The 22,633-nt window shown below is 49.0% G+C and overlaps 1 protein-coding gene across 2 annotated transcripts in view; it reads left to right on the forward strand.

Annotated features, from left to right (window-relative positions):
- The window catches only part of SUFU (SUFU negative regulator of hedgehog signaling), a 98,813-nt gene that overhangs the window by 40,072 nt on the left and 36,108 nt on the right, over positions 1-22,633 (forward strand). For both annotated transcript variants that reach the window (XM_053668449.1, XM_037159364.2), the window contains exons 4-6: positions 20,288-20,430; positions 21,192-21,277; positions 21,526-21,598. In XM_053668449.1, coding sequence (XP_053524424.1) covers positions 20,288-20,430; positions 21,192-21,277; positions 21,526-21,598 — 302 coding nt within the window. The remainder of the gene's footprint in view (positions 1-20,287; positions 20,431-21,191; positions 21,278-21,525; positions 21,599-22,633) is intronic.

Below are 22,633 nucleotides of genomic sequence, written 5' to 3' on the forward strand. Positions count from 1 at the left end.
TAGGAGAAACATGGCCTCCCAACCTTGAAACCGACACTATGGAAATTCAAGTGCCTTTGCTTGCTGCTGTTTAATGGCAACCTCATGACATGTGCTGAGTTGGCTGAATTTGTGATTCAGGCCTGAGAAGGGAGACAGGGCGGCCCTGCCTGAGCATCCCGATCCGTCAGAGCTGGCGGCTGAGTAAGCTCCCTGGTAGTGACAGATGAACGCCAGCAGAGATTTTGTTCTACATTTTCTTTCCTCTTCCATTTGTGTAAGAAGTATTGGCTTACTATGAAAACCGAAACACAGAAGTGTGACACAGAAAGTGAAAATCCTTCAGAACTCATTCCCCTGCTGGGGAAAGGCTGATGTTTCTATTTCCAGGTTTTTCTTTTTAGTGCATGTATCTGTATATGCTTCTCATACTGGTTTTCAGCTGGCTTTTTTTTTAAACTTGATATCTTTTGAACATCTTCCCAAGTCAATAAGTTCTTTTTAACTATGCACTTTTTTGTTATCGAGATACACTATGCTTTATTCAGCCAGCTATGCGGGTGACTCCCAGTCTTTCCCAACCACAAATCTGCAGTGAGCGTCCTGGTATGAGTGTGTCTTTGCACTCCTGCCAAAGTGTTTCTGTGGGATGGTAGTAGGATTGCTAGGTTAAGGGAAATGAATGGGAATAGCCATTGCAGATGAATGATTATATTATTATTATTATTATTCTATTGTAATCATTTAGTAAATATTATCATTGTTTTCAACAAACAACAGACTGATTGTTGTATGAAATTATATTTATAGCAACAAAGTCCTCTCCTGAGTCCTTGAGAATTGGTGCCGTTTCTTAGGCTGCTGGGCCTGAGAGATAGTTAATTCACATTAAATGGCATACATTTGGCATTCGGGGGGACAGGAAGCCCTTACTTGGTGTCTCATGCAGCTTAGACTGAGCGCAGGAACCCATCCGTCAGGCTCCCTGTCTCTGCACTTTGAGTGCTGAGCGACGCAGCCTCCCCCGCTCAAATCGGGGGCTTTTCCAGACACTGACAGCAGGTCAAGTTTTCTTTAAAGAATCTCAACGAACTATAGAGTTTTCCTGAGTTTTGCCTCCTCCTACCTTTCCTAAAGTGAAATTACAGACACAATTCAGTCTTTTTATGTTGAGACCATTTTTTAAAGTTGCTTTTTTTATAGTGGAAAGTAGTAAATAAAACAATAGTTATTGAGCACCAAGCTGTGGTAGGCACTTCCATTCTCCTGTCTTAACCCCGTGGTAGGTAGCCTGGTGAGGGATATACTGATACCGCCACTTTACAAGTGAGGACTCGGGCTCGTAGAGGAGACGGCCTACAGCCGGCGAGTGGCAGGCAGGAGTGAGAGTCCGGACGCCCCAACCGCCAGGGGCTTGCTTGCATGCTCTAGCCTCTAAGAGTCCACTTTAAACGAAGACTTGGGAGAGAGGAGCTCTTTTCATTAGTTGTATTTTTTAAGTGCCTGTTTCATGGCGAGGACTTTACTGTTTAGAGATCTGACTCTGCCATAGGCAGTGGAGAGAGACTGAAAACTCAGGCTAATAAATATTTGATTCCATAGATCGCCTAAAGGGAGAGATCCAGGTGCTCCAAAGGAATAGGTGGCGAACTCATTTTTGGACTTAGAGTCATGCAAGGACAGGATGGAAGGCAAAGAGAAGGGGGTTTCGGCAGGGGGAACGACAGCATGTGGAACGACAGCATGTGGAGGCCAGCCGAGGAGGGGAAGGAGCTTGCAGAATAGGAGGAACTGGCAGAAGGCTCCTGTGGCCGGAGGGAGGTGAGGGAGAGGAAAGAGCTCGGCAAAGTTCTTTTGGAATGCTCCGTTCACAAAATTCACTCGGGGCGCAGACGTCAAGATCACATACGCTTGGGGCATCTAGAGAAAACAGCCAGGGAAGCTGTTGATGAGAAGCCAACTGCAGCCTAGAACTGCAGCCTAGTGGAGCTCACACCTTGGGACGTGCTGAGCCCCTTACTCAGTCTTCCTGACTCCTTCACTCACCTGCAGAGCAGGGATGAGGAAGCGAAGCCATTCTACCTCCTGGGTCCGGAGAGAGAGCCCCGAGGTGAGAGGAAAGAGCTGGGGAGGCCCGGCTGGCACGGGAGAGGGCGGGGCCTTGTGCTTGGGCTCAAAGTCCCGATCAGGAAGGAGCCTGGACTTGGCTCTGAGGGCAGGGGAATCCTGTGAGAGCATTGTAAGGAGGAGGGTGAAATAACCAGACTGGGGAGCGAAAAACCTCCTTTTAAAAAATATAAATATATATTAAGATGTGCTTGCATCTGAGGTGTTGAGACCTTCTGCCTGCATTTTAAGAATGCGTCTTTCCCTGGAGGTTCTGGGGCTGTTGCAGCACTTGGAGCGCAGCCATCAGAGTCGTAGATTTCCTTCCTTTCTCGTTCTAATTCTTGGGACCTTAACTCAGTGCAGGCCGGCCCCCAGCCTGCCTCCCCTGAGGCACCCCAGTTTAGAGAGGAACCTTCTCTCTTGGGAGTGTTGGCCTCCACATACCTCCAACAGCACACCGCACGGGGCTCTCTCTCCGGACCCAGGAGGTAGAATGGGCTTTGCTCACCTCATCCCTGCTCTGCAGGTGATTGAAGGAGTCAGGAAGACTGAGTAAGGGGCTCAGAGCACGTCCCAAGGTGTGAGCTCCGCCAGGCTGCAGTTGGGCTTCTCGTCAACAGCTTCCCCGGCTGTTTTCTCTAGATATCCCAAGCGTGTGTGATCTTAATATCTTTGCCTCAAGTGAAGTTTTCTGAAAGGAGATGCTCCATCATTCCAATGAGAGCTGTCGAGTTCTCTCCTTTCCTGGTCAGGATAAGCTGCCCGTTGCTCCAGTCAGCTAACTGAAGCCAAATGGGGCTGCCTGGTTATATTAATGTCATTTTTCTTCTTCATACTCTTTTTGATTTTCTTGACATTTTCTTTCCCTCAGCCTGATTTATCTTTTCTGGTTGCTATGGATCTGTAAAATATTTTCCCTTTCATCTGTTAGTAATACACAACTATAAAGCAAAACAATCCCTTATTTCTCTGCACTTTCCCAAGACTTTAGGTTAATAGTTGAAAGATTGCGTTCCCACTCCACTGAAAAGGATGAGCTTTGACCCAAGTGGTTTGCATGAATCTAGCCAGTGTCTTAAAAACCTGGGTGTTTTTAGGGAAGCCTTCAACCGTAAGAACAGAGGTTGGCAAAGTACAGCCTGCAGGCCAAACTCCAATGGCCACCTGCTTTTGTAAAGAACATTTTACTGGACACAGCCATGCCCATCTGTGGCTGCTTTTGTGCTGCAGCGGCAGAGTTGAGTAGTCACGGCAGACTGTACACAGCCCTCAAAGCCTCAGCTATTTGATATCTGGCCTTTTACCGAAAAGGTCTGCCAACCCCTGACTTAGAGAGTATTTTCCACTTCTGAGTAAAACCCAAGTGGAGAGGTGGCCATCTCTAAATCTCTGTGGGATATCCAGAGGGCTTGCGAAATTGCCTTCCCTGGGGCCGGTGCCCTGGCCCATGGTAGAGGGATCATGGTGTGAGAGAGGTTTGTTGGCGGAGGGGTGACTGCATCTCCTGCTAAGCTGCTGCTGGATGGGAGGCAAATTCCTTTAGCCTCCGTGGGTCTGTATCTGACTCGGGATACTGTATGAAATTCTTTGAGCTTCTTAGTAGTAGCAAGGGGCCGGCTGTTCCATACCAGCCTTAAACTAGGATAGTTCACCCTTAGGCTAATTTGCTTCTCTCTGGCCCCCTGTGGAGTTGTAATTGGTTGGCTCTTTCTGTGACTCCTTTGTCTCCCGCACCTGCCTTTCAGGGATGCTCCCTGCAGGAGGCGTTGGAGGCCTTGGGCGGTGAGCCTGGCAGAGCAGCTGCGAGGTCAGGAGTAGGCAGACTCAGCACCTCTGCAGGAGGTAATAAAGCCCTTTGGTAACCTGACGTGGCTCCAGAGAGAACGTTCAGTGAAGAGGGCTGGAGAACGGTGTGGATGAGAGCAGGAGCCCAAGAGACAGGTTGCCTGGGTTCAATTCCCATTTGGCCCTGGGAGGCCTGCATTCAAAACCCAAATCTCCAAGACTTGGTTATTACTTCATCTGTGAAATGGATCTACTAGCAATATATTTAATGATCCTAGGGTAGTACCTGGCATATTACATGGGAGCAATTAATACTATTTATGTTGTCATTTAAGCAGCATATTACAGAAAAAAGAAAAGACACTTAAAAGAAAAAAGTAGAAGCATATTACAACACCATATAAAGTTGGTCCTGATACAGTGACGATCTGTACGCCCCCACGTAGAAGTCTGGAGGTGCCGCGCGGTGGTGCTCACAGAGGCCGTCCTAGGAGTGACACGGTTGTTTTCCTTTTGATAGTTTACTGCCATTTAAAATTTTTCTATGGAGAACATAGGTTTTATTGTCAGAAAAGAAAAACCAGAAGGATAGCCATGACTGAATTTTGCAGAGAACTTCCTAGAGGACAGGTCAGCAAGCACGGAGAAGTAGCCCCAGGCCGTTCCCACAGGACAAGTCCGCACCTCAAGGTGTGCTGTCTGGTGCAGTGGTTAGAACAGCTTTGAATCCCGAGAGGTGATCTCTGCCAGTGCAGAGGGTCCTGCTTTTTTGCTCTGTTTATCCATCACTCTCAGTGGGAAATGCATGGCTCCCCTAAGCCAGACACAGCTCTCCTGCGCCTCCCCTGGCAGTGGGCCCCTTCACGGAGCCCTTTCTCCAGGAAGATGACAGTTGAAACTAGAACCAGAGGAGGGAAGGACAAAGGAACTCGGGTGCTTTCCCAGAGGGACTGCAGCAGCCCGGCGGTGGGAAGTTGTTCTGCTGGCACGCAGCGGGGACCCTCCAAAGCAGCGGTGGAGCGGCCTTCCTCAGCCTTGTCCTGCGTGACCCCTGGGAGCTGTATACTGGGGCAGGGACGTGTCTCTGGCTCAGGCTGCAGCCCAGTGTCCCTGCCTTCCTGAGCCCTGGATTCGCTCTGCCAGTCCCTCTTTGGGTTTGAAGATTTAGGGAGAACAGAGCAGTTACCAGCTTTCTGGACTGGCTGAGCCTGTCTGGGTCCCCACCAGCACAGTGACCTCAACTCAGCCCAAGAAGCCTTTGTTTTTTGCCTCTCTCCATTGGGCCACTGAGGTCACACGTGCGTTATGTTCTGATGTACTTTTATTCCGCCAAATAAAAGTAACTATTTTTCCAGTTTAAAAAAAAGGCTTAAAATAAAAAATCCACACTACGTTGCAAACATGTAAAAAGCAAGTAACAGAACGATGCGATGTGGGGTTGCATTTTCCCTTTAAATGAGAAATAGACATTATCTAAATCCCAGCCCCTGAGACAGCCGCTGTTAACATTTGGTTGCCATCCTTCTAGACGTGTCTCTGTGCAGAAAATAATTAGACAATTTTACCAACTTAATATTGTACATATTAGCATGCATTCTTCACCCGGCATCATGTCATGGCAGTCTTTCTAGCTGAGTAATGGAGATCAATAGCAGCGTTTGTAATGGTTGTGAGTTGTTGCACTGTAGGGGGGAGAAAGGAAAATGCAGTTTTCCTCTCCTGCCTTACTCTCTTGTGTGACTACAGGTGTGGGTTTTCCCATACCTAGCAATTCTCCAGGTCTCTGCAGACACCGATGGGGTGTCTTGCAATTCAGTTCCCTTGTGGTACTATCTACCTGGAGTTAGTATCAGGTCCCACAAGGAGGGGTTCAGTGCCACAAGACTGTGCCCTCTTCAGGTGCAAATTGCAAGTCCCAACTTGTTACCTGTACTCCTGAATGACCAGCTCTAAGTAGGGGTTCTCCTCGGGCTTGACAGTGTGTTAGAACAGCTCACGAACTCAGGACAGTTCACTTACTAGATACCGGTTCATCGTGAAAGGATACAACCCAGGAACAACCCGATGGAAGAGATAGATGCATAGGGTCAGGCGCATGCCAGGGGGTGTGGAGCTGCCATGTCTTCTCCAGGTTGTGCCACCCGCCCAGCACCTGCTGGGGTTCACCAACTGGGCTGCTGTCTGAACCCCATACTGTAGGGTCTTTACAGTGGCTTCATTGCGTAGGCACGATTGATTATTGACTCATCCTCAGTCCATCGTCCCCCCTCAGAGGAAGCTGGGTGTTTGGAGCTTCTAATCGTGCCTTGGTCTCTGGTGACTGGCCCTGATTCTGAAGCTATCCAGAACCCCCCAGGGCTTGCCTCAAAAGACACCCTGTCGTCCAGGAGCGTCAAAGGCTTTGAGGAGCTCTGTGTCAGGATCCGCGGTCAAATACCAAGAACAAAAAGTACTCCTAGCACTTCTGTTGCTTAGGGAATTATAAAGGTTTTTGGAGCACTGGCCAGGAGCAGGGTGTTAGAGACCAAAATACATATTTCTTACTGTATCAGTATTACAGATAGTCAGATAACAGACCCCTCCAGGGTAAACAGGCCCTTGTTGATGAAGCTTCAGACAGTTTCCAGTTTCCCCACTTTAAACACATTAAGGAACATCCTTGTACATGCGTGTTGGCAACTGTGTTGGGTTGTCTCAGAGTAAATTCCTCAAGTGAGAGTGCTGGGTCCCAGGGTCTGCACAGTTTGCAGTTTGGTGTCTGTGCCCAATTGACCTCTGTGAAGGGGATTCCAGAGGCAGCTGCTGGCCACAGCAGCTGCAGCACTCTCGCCTGTGGCCGTGGCCAGTTGGCGGCCCAGGCACCAAGGAAGCACGGTGTAGCCCTTGAGGTCCACAGAGTGATTCACAGGAGTCTTCCAGCTTTTGGTAGCTTGAAGACTGACTGTAGTCCAGTGTGAAGGAGGTTCTTTGAGACTGGAGGCCTGTAAGCTAAGCAACCTCCATGGTTCTCCGAGAGCCCAGCTCAATGCACTTCCAAGCTCACTGGCACAACTCAGCGCCTACCCCACCCCACCCCCCAAACAGGAAGGAAGGTTCTGGCAAGGAGTCTGGCCTGGGCACCAAAATATTATCCCTCGTAATTTACTGCTGCCTCTTCCTGTAACCAGATCACCCAAAATTGATTGTCTCTGTACCTTTTCATGTATCTGATTGGATAGGAACTTCCGAAATACACGAGCAGACACGTAGACATCTGGGGGTCTGATTTTTACACAGGCACCCAGAAATGAGTGTCTGCTTCATGCTCCTTCTCCACCCCAGCAGCCCCTCCCGGGGGCCACATTCTTCAGGGGGCACTGACAACTCAGAGCCCACTCAGAGAAGAGTGGCTTTCAGACCAGCCGGAGTTCTTTAAACTGTGGTCTGGAAGGGATGGCTGCAACACTGAGGAGACTGGAAACATTTGATTCTGAAGAAGAAAAGGTTTGGGGATGAGGTGTGAGGAGTGGTAAACTGTGACTCACAACAGGTGTTTTTAAAACTATTTGAGGTCTTTTCATATGGGAGAGGGATTTCACTTTCTCTTTGTTACCCAGAGGAGAGAACTAGAAAGCTGTTAACTATCCGTTGGAGGGTGGAAGCCCTTCTTCACATGGAGAGGCCTCAGGAGAGAGCACACTCGCTGTCTCTGAAGTTGGTCTGCTCGAGCCTGGGCAGCTGCTGGCCCAGGCCTTTGCGGAGGGGCTTTCTCAGTGCTGGGCTTGTGGCTGGAGACCTAGGAGCCCAGCCCACTGAACCCAGAGACCACCTCATACTTGCTTGTTTCCCTCTAATCCAGCGTGCATGATGCCGCTTCTACTGGGCTCCAGTGCAGCTTCCTGCAAACAGCCCACCTCCTTCCTTTCTTGTTGTTTTCTTTCCCAGGCCCTTCCAGGTCCGACTCAGCTGGGTGATCTTTGAGAACACCCATCAACACTGTAGCTGCATTTAGAATGGAAGGGCAGATAAAGTGCTTCCCAGATAAGGTCAAATTCAAGGAGTTCATCATCACCAAGCCCTTACTATATGAAATGTTAAAGGGACTTATCTAAGAAAAAGAAGATAAAAAATATGAATAGTGGAAGGACAACAAACTCACAGTTATTAACAACCACACCTAAAACAAAAGCAAACTGAGAGGACAGCTAGATCAGGAGTGGAAACATAGAAATGAAGATCATGTGGAGGGTTAGCAACAGGGGAGTGGGAGGAGGAGAAGGGGGGAGAAGGTACAGAGAATAAGTAGCATAGACGGTAGGTAAAAAATACACAGGGGGAGGGCAAGAATAGTATGGGAAATACAGAATCTAAAGAACTTGTGACACATGGACACAAACAAAAGGGGGGGAATGGTGGGGGAGGGGTGTGCAGGGTAGAGGGGAATGAAGGGGGGAATAGGACAACTGGAATGGCATAGTCAATAAAATATATTTTTTAAAAAAACACTGTAGCTGTGTGTTTCTTGATGTAAGTGAAGGCAGAAAGAGCAGGGTCAGTTTCCTAAGCCAGCAGTTGGAGCCCCAGCACCCGCGGGAGCCGTCTGCTCTTGCCAGTGTGAGGATGGCCTTGGAGTGTCTTACCTCCCCTGCGACCTCCGTCTTTTTTCTTTGCTGTAAAGAGTGGCTGTGCTTTCCTGTGGCAGAGCCTTTCAAAGAGGGAATAGTGACTTGATTTACCCAGTACTTTCAGCACACCACGTCATTTTCACGTATTTGAATTCTTTTATTCTAAAACTACCCTGCAGAGTTAGACAGTAGCTTCATCACATCCTATTCTGATGCACAAAGAAACAGATGCAGAGAAGTTAAGTGACTTATTTTAACGTCACACTGCAAAGGAAAATGCATCAGAGAATAAACCCAAGAGAAGTGCCATTATAGGAAGACTCTTCACTCGAGGATCTGTTTTTGCCTTGGACTTGAGACTAAACACAACATGCACACTTGGCGTGGCTATTTGGGAAGTAGGGTGGTGGTGGTTATAGATGAGTCAGGGCTGTGTAAGAGTTGGTGGTTATTGAAGGCCGGTGGTGGGTATATGGGAGTTCATTGCATTATTTTCTCTACTTTGATTTAAAATTCACAAACAAGTTGTTTGTTTGTTTGTTTCTGAAGCCTAAGTGTCAGACCAGAAGCAAAAAAAGAATTTAAAAAAATGTGCTTTGAAGGGGTTTGAATTCAGTGTTACATGGTGGCCTGGCCAGAGCCTAGAGGCTTAGGTGAAAAAGGATTCTTTGCAAGCCAGGCTCCAGTGCTCGGGTCCCTCCATACTAGGTGCTTTCCTCTCTCCTCAACCTCCTTCAGTGCAGCCGGGAAGAAGGACTGAGATTTGTTGGTTTGGTGTGATCGCCTCATCCAGTTTTCTCTGCTGCCGGGCTGAGTCTGGTGGCCCGCGTAGCAGTGGCCTCTCCCACAGAGGGCTGGGGTGAAACCCCGAGCGCCACACCAGACCTGCCCTTCAGCCGTCCCGGCTCCACCCTTGGTTATGTTTGAACTCGCAGTCTGGATGAGGAGAGACAGGTTTTCTGTAATGAGGACAGCACTTGAGCTAAGAATTTCTTTTTTGATCTACCCAACCCCTCACCTGGCTCCAGAAGGGTTCTCTCTTCAGTAATTGGAAACCAGATGCCTTATGTACGTAGGGCCAGAGCAAAACCAGGTTCTTCTTCTGACAGTGCCGGAGCTGAGTTCTGGCCTCATCACCCACTCCTGAAGGAAGAACAAAGATGTTTGCTGTCTGCACCTCTTGAGCCTGTAAGTGCGAGGACCACAACTTTCTCCACTCCCCACACAAGCACAAAATGACAGCAAAGCCAGAAGGGAACAGTGTGTTCCTCCTGATTTCTAGACTTCTCTGGGGCAAGATGCCCTTCCTCTTTGGAATGTAGGCAGAATGAGAGCTACGCTAGAGTTCTCTGACCTGGGAATGTACAGAGATACAAATGTGGCTTCGCGCCACAGCAGACGTGCATCGGCTCTGTCCCACCCCCACAGATGGGAATAGCAGGGGGTGTGGCGTCTTCACCTGCGTTTGCCCAGTTGTTGGTCTGCAGGTGTGTCTACCATTTTTATCGTGGATTTAGATATTTTCAGGGAATTGTTAGTCCTGAGCTGCAAAGCAGTAAAAATGCTCAAAGTGCTAGTAAGAACCAATGTGCAATGTACAGAAATAGGACTAAGAACAAAAATTGCAAGGGAGAGAAAGTGTGTGTGCGTGTGTGTGTGTGTGTGTTTATGTAACTGACCATAACCACCAAAGAAGAAGAAAAATAAAGAAATGGGAAAAGTTTGAAGTCTGTGGCGAGAGAACCAGAATCAGTAATTAGTCCGGTTAATTTAGGAGAAGATGTGTTTGTTCAGGAACTTAAGAGTTAAGCAGGGGAACCACCACTGGTGACATTTTAGATGCCAACCAAGGATGCTCTCCTAGAGAGCCGGCCGGTTGCGTCCTCACCCTGCCATCAGAGCGAGCGGCCCAGCGGCCCGTGTGCTGGCTGTGGGGCTGCTGAAGGGGTTCCTGATGCACTGCAGTGATGCCAGGGAAGGTTCCCCTGATTTTTTAAGTATGCTAGTAATACGTAAGCACATCTTTGAGGTTAAAAATTCAGATTCTACAGGTAAAGTTCTCATGACCATGCTACCCAACATCGGCCCCTTCCTGAGGGGTCCACTGTACCCCCTGGTGTGAGTTCTTGCAGCCATCCAGGCCTGCCTTTGATGGATCCACCTTCTTCCAGGTACCTGTAGAACTGTTTTCAGTTTTGCCCATCTTTAATGTAAGTGAAATTGTACACCTCTTCTCAGTTGGATTTTTTAAATTAGCTCCAGCAGCCCACCAGCCTCCTACCTCCCCTGCAGTACGTCTTAGAAATCGTTTCGTGCCTGTGCATAAAGATATATCCAGTACTTTTTTGCTGCTGTGATTTTATAGTGTGGATAAGCTGTAACTTGGCCATACTTTAGGTGGCTTCTGCTTTTCCGCTGTTGCCAGCAGTGCCCAGATGCTGCGAGCACCCTGGTGCATCCTCCTGGGGGGGGGGGGGTTGCTTTAAAGGGAACACTACAAAGCAGAATGGTTAGGTCCAAGGGAGCGTTCCTTTCACATTGGCAGGTTCTGCCATGCGGCCCTCCGAAGTGACTGTGCTGGTTTACACGTGTCTGGCAACTACATGGATTCTCATTGTACATTTAACTAGTCTCTCCAGGAAAAAGATGAAAGGAGTAGACGCATATGCTTGATTTTAAAGCTTCAAAGGATCTCCTGACATTTGGGGCCAGAGGAGGGGTGGTGAAATGTATAAGGGGACTGCAGGTTTCAAACTTTCGCAGCTACTTTGGCTTTAAGAACAAAGGGGCTTGGAATCTGACCTGTGTGTAGGTGGCGACCCTCTGAGGGCCAGTTAAGGAGACTGGGAGCAGGAAGGGCAGGTTTTTCCCAGTTACAACCCTCTGGGCAAAAGACTCATCCTCCCCGTCCTGACAGGTGTCTAAACAGATGGAGGTGCTTTAAAAGAAAAGTGAAAGCACCTGCCAGCCTAGTGCCCGAGGCCCCTCTTGAAATGGTGAGCAAGGACCTGTGGTCCTTACATCCTTACACAGGGCGTGGCTCAGAGCAGATGAGTGAATAGGATTTAACTGGTGACAGCTTCAAGCTGTGGTGGGTAAACCCCTACTGAGCTCTGCAGATGAGGGGCTCACCCGCACCTCCGGGAGCACAAGGTGGCCATGGCCCTGTGTGTGCAGGCACAAGGCGAGTGAGTATCTGGGGTCTGTAGTCTGTTTCTGGGGGAACCACACCATTGCCATGGAGTGAGCCTGTCTTGAAAGGTCTGTAGCCCCCAGAGACTGCCTTTTGGGTGAGGGTCCTAAGGGGCTCTAGCAGCCCACCGGCCTCCTACCTGCACTCCTATAACCGTGTAACAGTGTGCTGCGTTCCTGTGCTTATGAAAGGGATTTTCCTTCTACTTCAGTCTTTGCCTTTATGATGTGGCTTTGAGGGAGGGGAAGGAAGCTGGAGAGCCAGAGATTTTGAGAAAATACATAGGGAAACAATTTTGAGTCTCCCCTGACTAGCTTTCTAATCCTTGGCGATTCCTTTGATTTCGAGGCAAAATCTTTAAGGAATATACTTTATGTTTCCTTTCAGTTTGTTAAGAACAAACATCTCCTGTCGCTTTTTTTTAATCAAGTGGTACAGCATACCTGTCCCGCACAGTGTCTTGCACCCACATTTCACCAAATTAGTATCAGACAGTTAGTTGAGGGAAGCTCTCAAACCAAAGTAAGCATTCAAAGTAACTTTTCAAGTCATGAAACTGCATTCAGAACTTTAAAAAAGTTGAGGGGGTGGGATTGCTTCTACCACTGGACCAGGTTGAAGAAACTGATTCACAACCGGCCACCATCCAGCTATGAAGAACTTTGCCTGCTAGCCATGAAAGCTCACAACACACATACAGAGAATCGGTCTCTCTCCCTCTCCCATACATCGCTTGTTTATTTGATTGTTATTTTTGTATTCCTAAAGAAGGGCTTCTGTTTTGGCCTTCCCCAGGAGGAGTTTAATTTGAAACCCTGCAGTGGGGCTGTTGGGCAGTCAGCTCCTAGGACTTCCTTCTCTGCACGCGTCTTGTCTGCTGTGCGTGCGTGTGGGGAGGGGAAGGGGCACCCAATTCCCTTGTTCTGTACCTGCTGAAGCCTCTCAGCTGCAGAAGTTCCCACTCTTAGCCTCTCCTTGCAGCACTCGGATGTTAAAGGGGAGTGACCCAGGGCGTATTTATTCTTCGTTCCCATGTGATATGCATATGTTGTTGCCCTCAACTGCTAGGGCAGGTCCTGCCTCACCACTGTGGCAAGGCTCTGAGCTGAGCTCTCAGCTTAGTTTTGGGGATGGGGTGGGGAGGCAGAGAAGCACTCCAGCTTCATCTGGATCCCTGCAGGGAGGACAGTTGGTGTTACCAGGAAAAGATCTTCCCCAGTGAGAAGAGGGTCAGTGGCCCTCTTTTGGTGGGTGCTGTCAGGTGGAGGTAGGGGCCTGGAGGAGGCTCTGGGACTTAGGGTGCTCAGACAGTGAGGGCCGTGCTATTTGTAGTGCCTGGGGGGCACCTCCCCCCCCAGAATGAGCAGTGACATCAGGCTGTCCTATATCCTCTGTGACCTCTTCATTTCTGGAAATGTACTAAGAAACAAATAGATTAGGCACACACAGCCTCACTCCCTTCCCCCCACCTTGGCTTAGAGCCAGGAGAAAGCCCCTGGGCTTTAAAAATTAGAATAGGATTATGCGAGGGACCCAGTGGGGGGGCATGGGCAGACTAAGTGGCCCCAATTAGGAGCATCTGAGCTAGGCAGAGACCAACAGGACTGACTTTGAACTTTACCTCCTCCACTGCCTTAGCCAGAGCTGGTTCATTTAGCAAAACCTCCAGGTTGTCTTCTCCTCTCACTGTGGGGTCGTGAGGCTGCCTGGGCCCATGCAGACTTGTGTTTCTGCTCCCATAAGTGTATTTTAGTTTGCAGGCCTTTCATTGGCTTTAAGGGGTTCTTATGCAATCTCAGAGGAAGCCCACTCTGGGCCCAGCTCCACCAGGCAGCTCACGGTGGCTGCAGTAGTAGCTTTGACCTTCTTAGGAAGGAGGGTTTGTTTGGCAGTTGTCAGGTGCTCGGCACGTGTGCTGGTTTCGTCCTGGGACTTTTCGGAGACGGGAGGGCAGGCTACCTGCCCTTCCTTATCCATGGTCTGTGTTGCCAAGGCCATGTTGGGCATGTGTGGCATTTTAGAGGAGAACTGCTAAGCCTTCCTAGGAACCAGCTCTGTCTTCATGTTGTCAAAGTAATTTGTGAGTACCAACAAGGGCAGAAAGATGGAGGCCATTTCTTGAAAGACTGTGATGGCTGTCCCATTGTTTGACCTCAAAGGGGACAGACTCCAGCCTGCCAGCCTGCTTCAGGCCACCTCCTATTTTCCTGGCCTTTCTAAAATGCCTCTTGCAGACGAGCCACTTATTTGATACCTGACACAGTTCACCTGGGTTTCCTGCCCCTGTCCTCTGTTCTCCCAAAGCGTGTAACTTACTCCAGAACACTCAAAAGGGCTTTTGACTCCGGGGCTTCCAGCTTCGACCCTGAGAAAGCCAACCTTTTGGGCCCCAAACACAACGTTAACCTGTCCTCCTCAGACCAGGCACATCAATTCTGACTGCTGGGGTGGGGGCTGGCATTGCTTTCTGAGCTGCTGGGGAGAACATCACTGGGCCTGCACTTTCACGCAGAAAGGAGACAGTCATTCTCCAGAGCTGGGATGAACTAGGAACTCCTGAAGAATAAATATCTTTGTCTTTAAGTGGTTCAAAGGCAGCACTCAGTATTTTGCAAACAATAGCCATTTTCTTCTGCAACCCATTTCACTAGGTTTTGCTTACTTATTATATCTGGCACAGTCCAACTTCAGACCACCATAATAACTAAAGCTGGATGTTCAGAAAATGGGGGTAGGGTCAATTTGAGGGGCCAGTTAAATCTGCACCCCTGTGAACCTCCCTACCCCATCCCAACTTTTAAGAGTTCTTGCCAGGGAGTTGTTCGCTAATGGGGAAAGAGACCCAGCGTAAGGAAGCCTTGTCATCGGCTGAGCAAGGGGAGCGCGGCACGCAGTGGTTTCTGGACACTTCGTGCCGCCCCGCAGTGGTGTTGCCCCTCTAGTGACCTTGCGAAACGAACAGCAGGCAGAGAGCTCAGAGAAGAGGGAAGTGGCCTCCCCTGAAATGGCCTGCCTGCAGACCCCAGAGGGCCCCTCTGCTGTGTGGTTTGGGTAGGGATCCCAGAGATTTACATCTTAATTTCTAGTTGGGATACTTCAGGGAGCGGAGAGGAAAGGAGAGGGAGGAGCTCCTCTAACCACTGGACTGAACCACCGGGTCTCCGAAAGAGGCATCATTAGCATTTGAAAACCCTCTGGAGGGGGCCCGAGAGTTTCCTTGGGTGGGCGCTGGGGCCTGAGTGCGGCTGCTGCTGGGCTCCACACAGAATGGGGCCCAGCATCCAGAAATAAAGACCGACCCGGACTCAAGAATGAGCCCTTTGTGGCTTTGTCCTAGGCTTGAAAACTGTGACCAAGGCCCTTTCATTGTTAAGAAAGACTTCCTTGGCCACAGCAGAGTTGGTAAGTCTCGTTCTCCCATCCGGCAGAGCTGGGGAAGGAAACCTGCCCTGGGCTGCAAGGTGTTCACCTCCTGCTCTCCAGCCCTTTCTAGGGGTAGTTTGCTGTCTCCTCCCACGCCCTTCTTTAACTGAGATGTGCTGGTCCCAGAGCAGCAGCTGGGTCTGTCTTCCTTCCTGTCTTAGGTTCTCCCCTCCCAGCTGCCTAAATTGCACTCCTTCCCAAATTAAGTGTACTTTTTGGTCATTCTTCATTTAAAGTTTAGGCTTACACAACTTTTTTAAAAAATTGTATTTATTTTTATTGAGAGATAAAATATGTGAGAGATACATCTATAGGTTGCCTCTCACACTCCTTCAACTGGGGACCTGGCCTGCAATCCAGGCATTTGTCCCGACTGGGAGTTTGAACCAGCGACCTTTTGGTTCGAAGGCTGGCACTCAGTCCACTGAGCTGGACCAGCCAGGGCCACAACATTTATTTTTAAATAAATGTCAGTTCTGGTTAACAAAAGGTCATGACTTCCTACCTTTTCAGTCTTTTCCCTGTTTCCAGCCTAAGTCCCTTCCAGGTTTGGTGCCTATTTCTACAGACCAGAGGTCAGCCATGCCTGGGGCACTGGGAGGCGAGGAGGAAACTGCTCTTTCCTAAACCAGGAGTGATGGTGCCACCTACTGGCGCTTGCTGTTAGCTACAGGCTCTGTGGCTGGTCCAGTTTCCTAATAAAGGGATTAGGACTTGGGTGGGAGTAGCTGTAGTATGTTCCAGAACCAGAGTACTAATGTGCAGCAGTGGAGAGCACACTATTTCCTGCTTACAGGTGAGGAAGCAGCCTTAGAAGTTGTCATTGTACAAGTTGTCCAGGGTCACAACTAGTAAGGGGCAAATAGGAGCAGGGCTTTCCCAGCTGCAGAATTAACCGCCAGTCCATGATCTGCCAAAGGCAGCAGGAGCTGTAGGTGGTGACTGGGCGGGGCGTCCGGGAACATGCATGGTGAGGACTCTTCTTTCATCCTCAGCTCTGACTCAGCCCTGCTGATTTTGCCCATGTGCAGTGACGCACACTTTAAACCTTGAACCTCTCTCTGACTCTTGTTCATTTCGGTTTTGATAGTGTTAGTAAGCAACAGCATCTGTCAGAGATTGTAAATATTTTGTTTGCATTCAACTATTTTGAAGTTATCAAATTATCTTCTACTTTACGGTTAGCAGCACTGATTTTCCCTATTTAGTGTTGTATAGGAGGTTTCCATTTACAGTCAGTTGGTTTAGGTTTTAAAAAGTAAGTTAGTTTTAGGGGGAGAAACACAGGTGGTACACAGATACATGTTAAAAGTCCTGGCAGTGTTATGGATGACTCAGAAGTTTGGGAAATGTTACACTGCGCCCGTCACCCATGGACTTGCCCATAACCTTGGGCAGTCTCTAGAATCATTTCCTCATTTGTAGAAAATGAAAATGTTGGGCTAGGTGATTGGGTCACACAGACCTGTACTGTGCTGTGATGTCTGGGCGTCAGGAGTCAGGCTTCTCCCAGGCTGGGCTGCTTACAACCCTCAGGGGGTGGTAGCAAGAGTCCAGAGCCTTGGCCTTGCTTCATGTACTTTGCCTTTTCTCCCAGAATCCCCATTTGGCCATTTTAACATCTTTTTGAGATATAATCCATACACTGTGTTGTTCACAGTTGTGAGACCATCACCACAGTGAACCCTAGAACATTTTCATTGCCCCCAAAAGCAAACTCACACCAGTCACTCCCCATTCCTCCCTAGCCCTCCCTGTCCTGGGCAACCACTGATCTGTCTGTCTGCAGAATCTCTCTGCTTGTTGTAGAGATTTCACATAAATGGCAACACATACAGCCTTTTGTGTCTGGCTTCTTTCAGTCAGTGTAATGTTTTTAAGGTTCATTGTCAGCGAAGTGCCGTGTCAGTACTTCATTTATTTTTTTTTGCCAAAGAATATCCAGTTGTGTGAATGCACCATGTTTTACTCATCCGCTCGCTGGCTGACGGCGTTCGGGCTGTCTCCGCCTTCGGGCTGTCATGAATACTGCCACATGGAGCTGCACAGACAAGTCTGTGTGGACATGGTTTCACTTCTCTTGGGTAGATGCCTAGGGCTGGAGTTGCTGGGTCCCATTTCGTGGGATCACCAAACTCTTCTCCAAGGCATCTCTGCCGTTTGACATCCGCACCAGCAAGTTCCACGGTTCCTTTCCCCATGCCCGCACCAACACTTGCCCCTTGCACTTCAGCCATCCCAGTAGGTGTGAGTGGTGGTATCTCACTGTGGTTTTGATTTGCATTTCCCTAATGACTAATTGCGTTGAGCATCTTTGAATGTGCTTACTGGTTATTTATATATACCTTCTTTGGAGGAAGACATTTTCAGATCCTTTACCTGTTTAAAATTTTTATTACTTGTCTTTTTGTTGCAGAGCTGTGAGACTTCTTATATATTCTAGTTATCTATCAGATATGTGATTAGCAAATGTTTTCTCCATTCCGAGGGCTGCCTTTTTACTTTCTTTAGTAAAATAATTATGGTTAAATATGTATAATACAAAATTTACCATCTGAATCATTTCTAAGTGTACAGTTCTGTGCCATTAAGCACATCCACACTGTCCCGCAACCAGCATCACTGTCCACATCCAGGACTTTTCGTTTTCCCCACCCAAAACTCTGTACCCATGGAACACTCACTTCCCCATCACCCTCTTCCCCCAGCCCCTGGCAACTATTCTATTTTCTGTCGCTATGAATTTGACTACTCTGGGTGCATGTATAAGTTGGGTCACACAATATTTGTGTTTCTGCGACATAGCATGAAGTCTCCAAGGTTTGTTGGTTTTGCAGCATGTGTTGTAATGTTCTTCCTTTTTAGGGCTGGAAAATAAACACCACATTTTGTGTATTTATCCATTGATGGACCCTGGGGCTGCTTCCCTTTTTTGGCTATTGTGAATCATGCTGCTGTGATCATGGGTGTGCAAATGTATATCTAGGTCTCTGCTTTTCAGTCCTTTTGGGCACACACCCACAAATAAAATTGCTAGACCACGTGGTCTGTCTTTCTCCATTTAACTTTAAGAACCTACCATACGGTTTTACACAGCGGTTGCACCAATTTACATTCCCTCCAACAGTGCTCAGGGTTCCAGTTTCTCCACATTCTTGCCAACACTTATTATTCTCTGGGTTGTTTTTGTTTGTTCGATAATAGCCATCCTAATGGATGTAAAGTGGCATCTCATTGTGGTTTTGGTTTGCACTTCTGTTCAGTTTCTTGATGGTACTGTTTGCAGCACAAAAGGTTTTAATTTCAATGAAGTCCAATTTATCCTCTCTGTTTCGTGTGATTTTGGTGTCTATCTAAGAAACCATCACCTAATCTAAGGTCAGAAATTTACTCCCATGTTTCTAAGAATTTTATAATTTTAACTATTATAGTTATGCCTATGATTTATTTTGAATTAATTTATGCTTATAAAGCAAGGAAATATTCCAGCTTGGTTCTTTTGTATGTGGATATCCAGTTGTTTCAGCACCATTGGCTGAAACGACTATTTTTTCCTAACTTGAATTGTCTTGGCGTTCTTGTCGAAAATTAATTGGCCAAAATTAATGGCTTCACTTTACTAGTGAAGCCATTTGGGCCTGGACCTTTTATTGTGGAGGAGGCTTTTAATTACTAACTCAATCATTTCACTGTTGTGTTGTTTCTAACTTGTAGAGAATGCGAGCTACTAATGGGCACGCACTCCTATTAGAAAAAAAAGGAGAGGGAATCTGGGAAGAGTGGGTCCGGCAGAAGTTTGGAGATTGGGGGTTTCTAGTTGGCTCTGCCTGGAGCGGTGCCCTCTTTCCCCTTCATCATCCCATGTCTCTTAGAGGAAGAAGTCTTTCTTCTCCCTCTAATGCTTTTGAGGTCAGGACCAATAACCCTCAGGAAGATTGGTGTGTAAGTTCAGCTGACTCTGAGAAAGTTAGTATTCAGACCAAGACAATTGACAGTAGAAGCTTTCACAGGCCTTCAGGCGTGTGTGTGTGTGTGTGTGTGTGTGTGTGTGTGTGTGTACGAGCACTTGAGTGTGTTTCCTGCCTTGCTTCGAATATTGATAAAAAGCCAAAGCAAAGGGCATCAGCTGTTGAGATTCCCAGATCATATGTGATAGACCATTGTGAACTACCATACAGCCATTCAAAGAGTGAGGTAGCTTTCTGTGTGCTGATGGGAAATGATCCTAAGATACATGAAATATACAAAATGGTGTGCTGTCACGTGTATTAGGAGACAAAAAATAGAAAGAGCCTGTAGATGCATATAGGCCGGTAAATGCAGAGGTCCTCTGGAAGGGCACCCAAGATGAGGGGCAGGGGTGGTGGAAGAGTTCATACCATGTGGGTGGTTTTTCCCTTGTGCTTATGCTACCTTAAATTTTTTAAGTCATGAACCTGTGTGAAGTTTAGTGGAAAGGCTGAGAGGTGGCCGCAGTTGCATGTTTCTGTTGGGCGGCCCGGGCACCGTGTCTGTGTCCTCATGGAGGCAGCCACCCCACCAGGCTGAATGTCCCTGCCGAGGTGTGTGAGGCTCGATTCAGATCCCCGTTTGGTTCAGGCCTCAGTGTTCTTGCCCAAGGAACTGCTCCCAGCAACCGTCTGCTGAGGGGAAGCTGCTGGCAGATCTCAAAGGTCCTGCAAAGTTGGGTGCTCTCTCTTGAGCACAGAAACCCTTTTTCAGCAAGACAGAAACCCCGGTCTGGTTTTCCAAGGTGAACGGCTTTCCCTGCCATCCGGTCTCCCTGTGGACTTGGGTTCAGGTGGCCCCACAATGAAGCACTTTATTTTTTCTTGGTAGTCTTAGTCATGGCATCCCCCCCTCCTTCGCCCCCCCTTCCCTCAAACAAGTGGAGGTGCTGGGGAAGTGGAGCAGATGCCAGAAGGCTTTGGATTTGCCAGGCCAAATGAGCGTGCGCACTAGCAGCCTGTCCTTTTCTGCTGAAGCCTGGCAGAATTGGCCAGCAGGAACACATTGGGTTTGGGGGGAATATCCACACTCTTTACTCTCATCTGTGTGAATGTTTCCCCTCCTTCACAGGGGCTACCTTGGGAGCCTGGGGAGCCTGCCAGCCGGGGCTTCTCAGATCCCAGGTTGAGTTCTAGGTCTGGATGCAGGGCCTCAAATACCGAGGGTCCTCCTGTCTCTCCCACAGAGAACACCTTCTGCAGTGGGGACCATGTGTCTTGGCACAGCCCTTTGGATAACAGTGAGTCAAGAATTCAGCACATGCTGCTGACAGAGGACCCGCAGATGCAACCCGTGCAGACACCCTTTGGGGTAGTGACCTTCCTCCAGGTGAGGCACAGGAGGGTTTGGGTAAGGGAAGTGCAGAGAACGGAAGAGTTCCTTGGTCCTCTTCCATTTTCTCCTCCCTCTGATGGTTTGTTGGTTCGATTCAGGCGGTCTGATTGAACCTGCAGAGATGGGAGTGGGGGGGAGGGGGGGAGGCCCGTCTGGGGAGGAGAGAATGGTTGTAGCTGAGGCAGGTAACAGAGGGAGGTATTTTGGTGAACTATAGTTAAGACCCAGGCAGTCACAGGCCAGGAGCGCCCAGCAGGAGTGCAGTTTGGGGGCGTGCATGCTCCCCAGCTGCAGAAGGCCTCCTTGTGATCCTGATGGGGCCCGTGTGAAGGTTCACCCTTCAGTTGTCGTTTCAAGCTTAAAGGGTCCCAGAAGCTCCTGTTTATATTCCCCATGATCCTAGACTGGTCAGGAACATGTCCCTGGGCCTCCCCTGCTTCATTGGACTTGAGCTCGGGACCCAGCCTAAGTTGGCAGCGCCTTGATTTTCTCCTCTGCAGTCTAGGGCTAGACTTTATGTCACCAGATGCCTGACCTCTCATAATAGGGCAAGAATCAGGCCTCAGTGCCACACTGTGGACCCACCCATATCCTGGCCGGGCCACTCCTCCCTCCTCAGGGAACCAGCCCCTGAGCACAGGTCCTTCCTGTAGTCCCATTGCTGGAGGTGGCACTGACAGGGCCTGGGTGGCCGATCTAGGTGGGTGGGAGGAATGGCCATTAACACACCACGACATCTTGTCCCTGGGCCCCAGATTGTTGGCGTCTGCACTGAGGAGCTCCATGCAGCCCAGCAGTGGAATGGGCAGGGCATCCTCGAGCTGCTGCGGACGGTGCCCGTGTGAGTACATCCCCTCCCTGCCAGGCGGGCGCCTGGCTTCCCAGGCCTGGGGGTGGGCTTCCCTCCTTCCCCCATACGTGGGCTTTCCCTCCATTGCTGTCCAGGCACTGATTTTTCACGTCCGGGCTTCCTGACAACTTGCTCTTTGATGGCCCCCGAGCACTAACCACTCCCTTGTGTTCTGGGGCAGCAACAGGGCAGGCCGTAGGCCCAGCCCAGACCCTCCTGCCCCCTTTCTTTGTCCACAGCGCTGGCGGCCCCTGGCTGATAACTGACATGCGGAGGGGAGAGACCATATTTGAGATCGATCCACACCTGCAAGTATGTCTTGAGTGAGGAAAACCTTTCTAGCACACTGTGCCTAGGCCTCTTCCCAATAACACTGGCTTTCATCCTGGGAAAACGGAGGAGCTTTGTTTGTGAGTGAGTAGAAATGGGGCGTGATTTGGGACTTGTCCCCTGAACTCTGCAGGGCGCGTGAGGGAGCAGAGATTTCAGGCCAGGAAAGTGGTCTCAGACACATGTATTTTTGCACTTAAAAGGGATTATTTTATTGTATGCAAATCATAGATCAATAAACCTGACTTTAAAAAAAGATCACCAGCAACTAAATCAGTATAGTATGATGTTGCTTGCCCAGTGTCCCCCTTCCCACTCCCGCTTCTGTGAGGAACACGGACTCTCCTTCAGGGAGCCCCACCACTGCTGCCGCCACCACCCTGTCACAGACAGAGCGGGCGCCGTTGACCCGCACGGCCCAGCTGCAGTGGGCAGGCCTGATTGCGCTAACGATCTTAGACCCTTTTTAGATGCATTTCCTTCTTGAGCGGTCAGACACCAAGCTCCTTCGCTGGGTAGGTTGGCATTTCTTGATGGGTAAAGGAAGTGTTTACACTTACGGGCTGTAGTTACCTACCCATGTGGCCCAGCTATAGAGTTTCAATGTCGTCTTTGGTTTTTTAGAAGAAGCACTCTTTTTGCATGCAGGTGGGTTTTGAAAGTCACAGAGCATAATTTCCTTTCTTACGGGCTGCTTGCAGCAAATAATGTGCCTGGTGTGTATCTGCCCTCCCCCACCATCTCTTACGCCTCTGGAAAACTCTGGTAGGCTGCATGCAGCTGCTAGGAGTTACATGTCCTCTGGGAGGGACAAAACGTAGCAGGGAAGAGGTAGCAAGTAGAAACATAGGCAGCAGTTCCTGCATCCTTTACTGCAGACCTCTGAGTTCTTGGGTAGAAACCCTGCTCATTCACAGATGATGCTCCTCTATTTTCCTAGTGCCTTTAACACTGAAGTTTTCAACCTGCTGCCAGGATCCTCTTATCTCTACTTCAAACTTGGTTTCCTTGTAGCTT

This window comes from Artibeus jamaicensis, unplaced genomic scaffold (assembly GCF_021234435.1).
Source record: "Artibeus jamaicensis isolate MK-2021 breed Jamaican fruit bat unplaced genomic scaffold, CSHL_Jam_final contig_490, whole genome shotgun sequence".
Taxonomy (NCBI): Eukaryota; Metazoa; Chordata; class Mammalia; order Chiroptera; family Phyllostomidae; genus Artibeus; species Artibeus jamaicensis.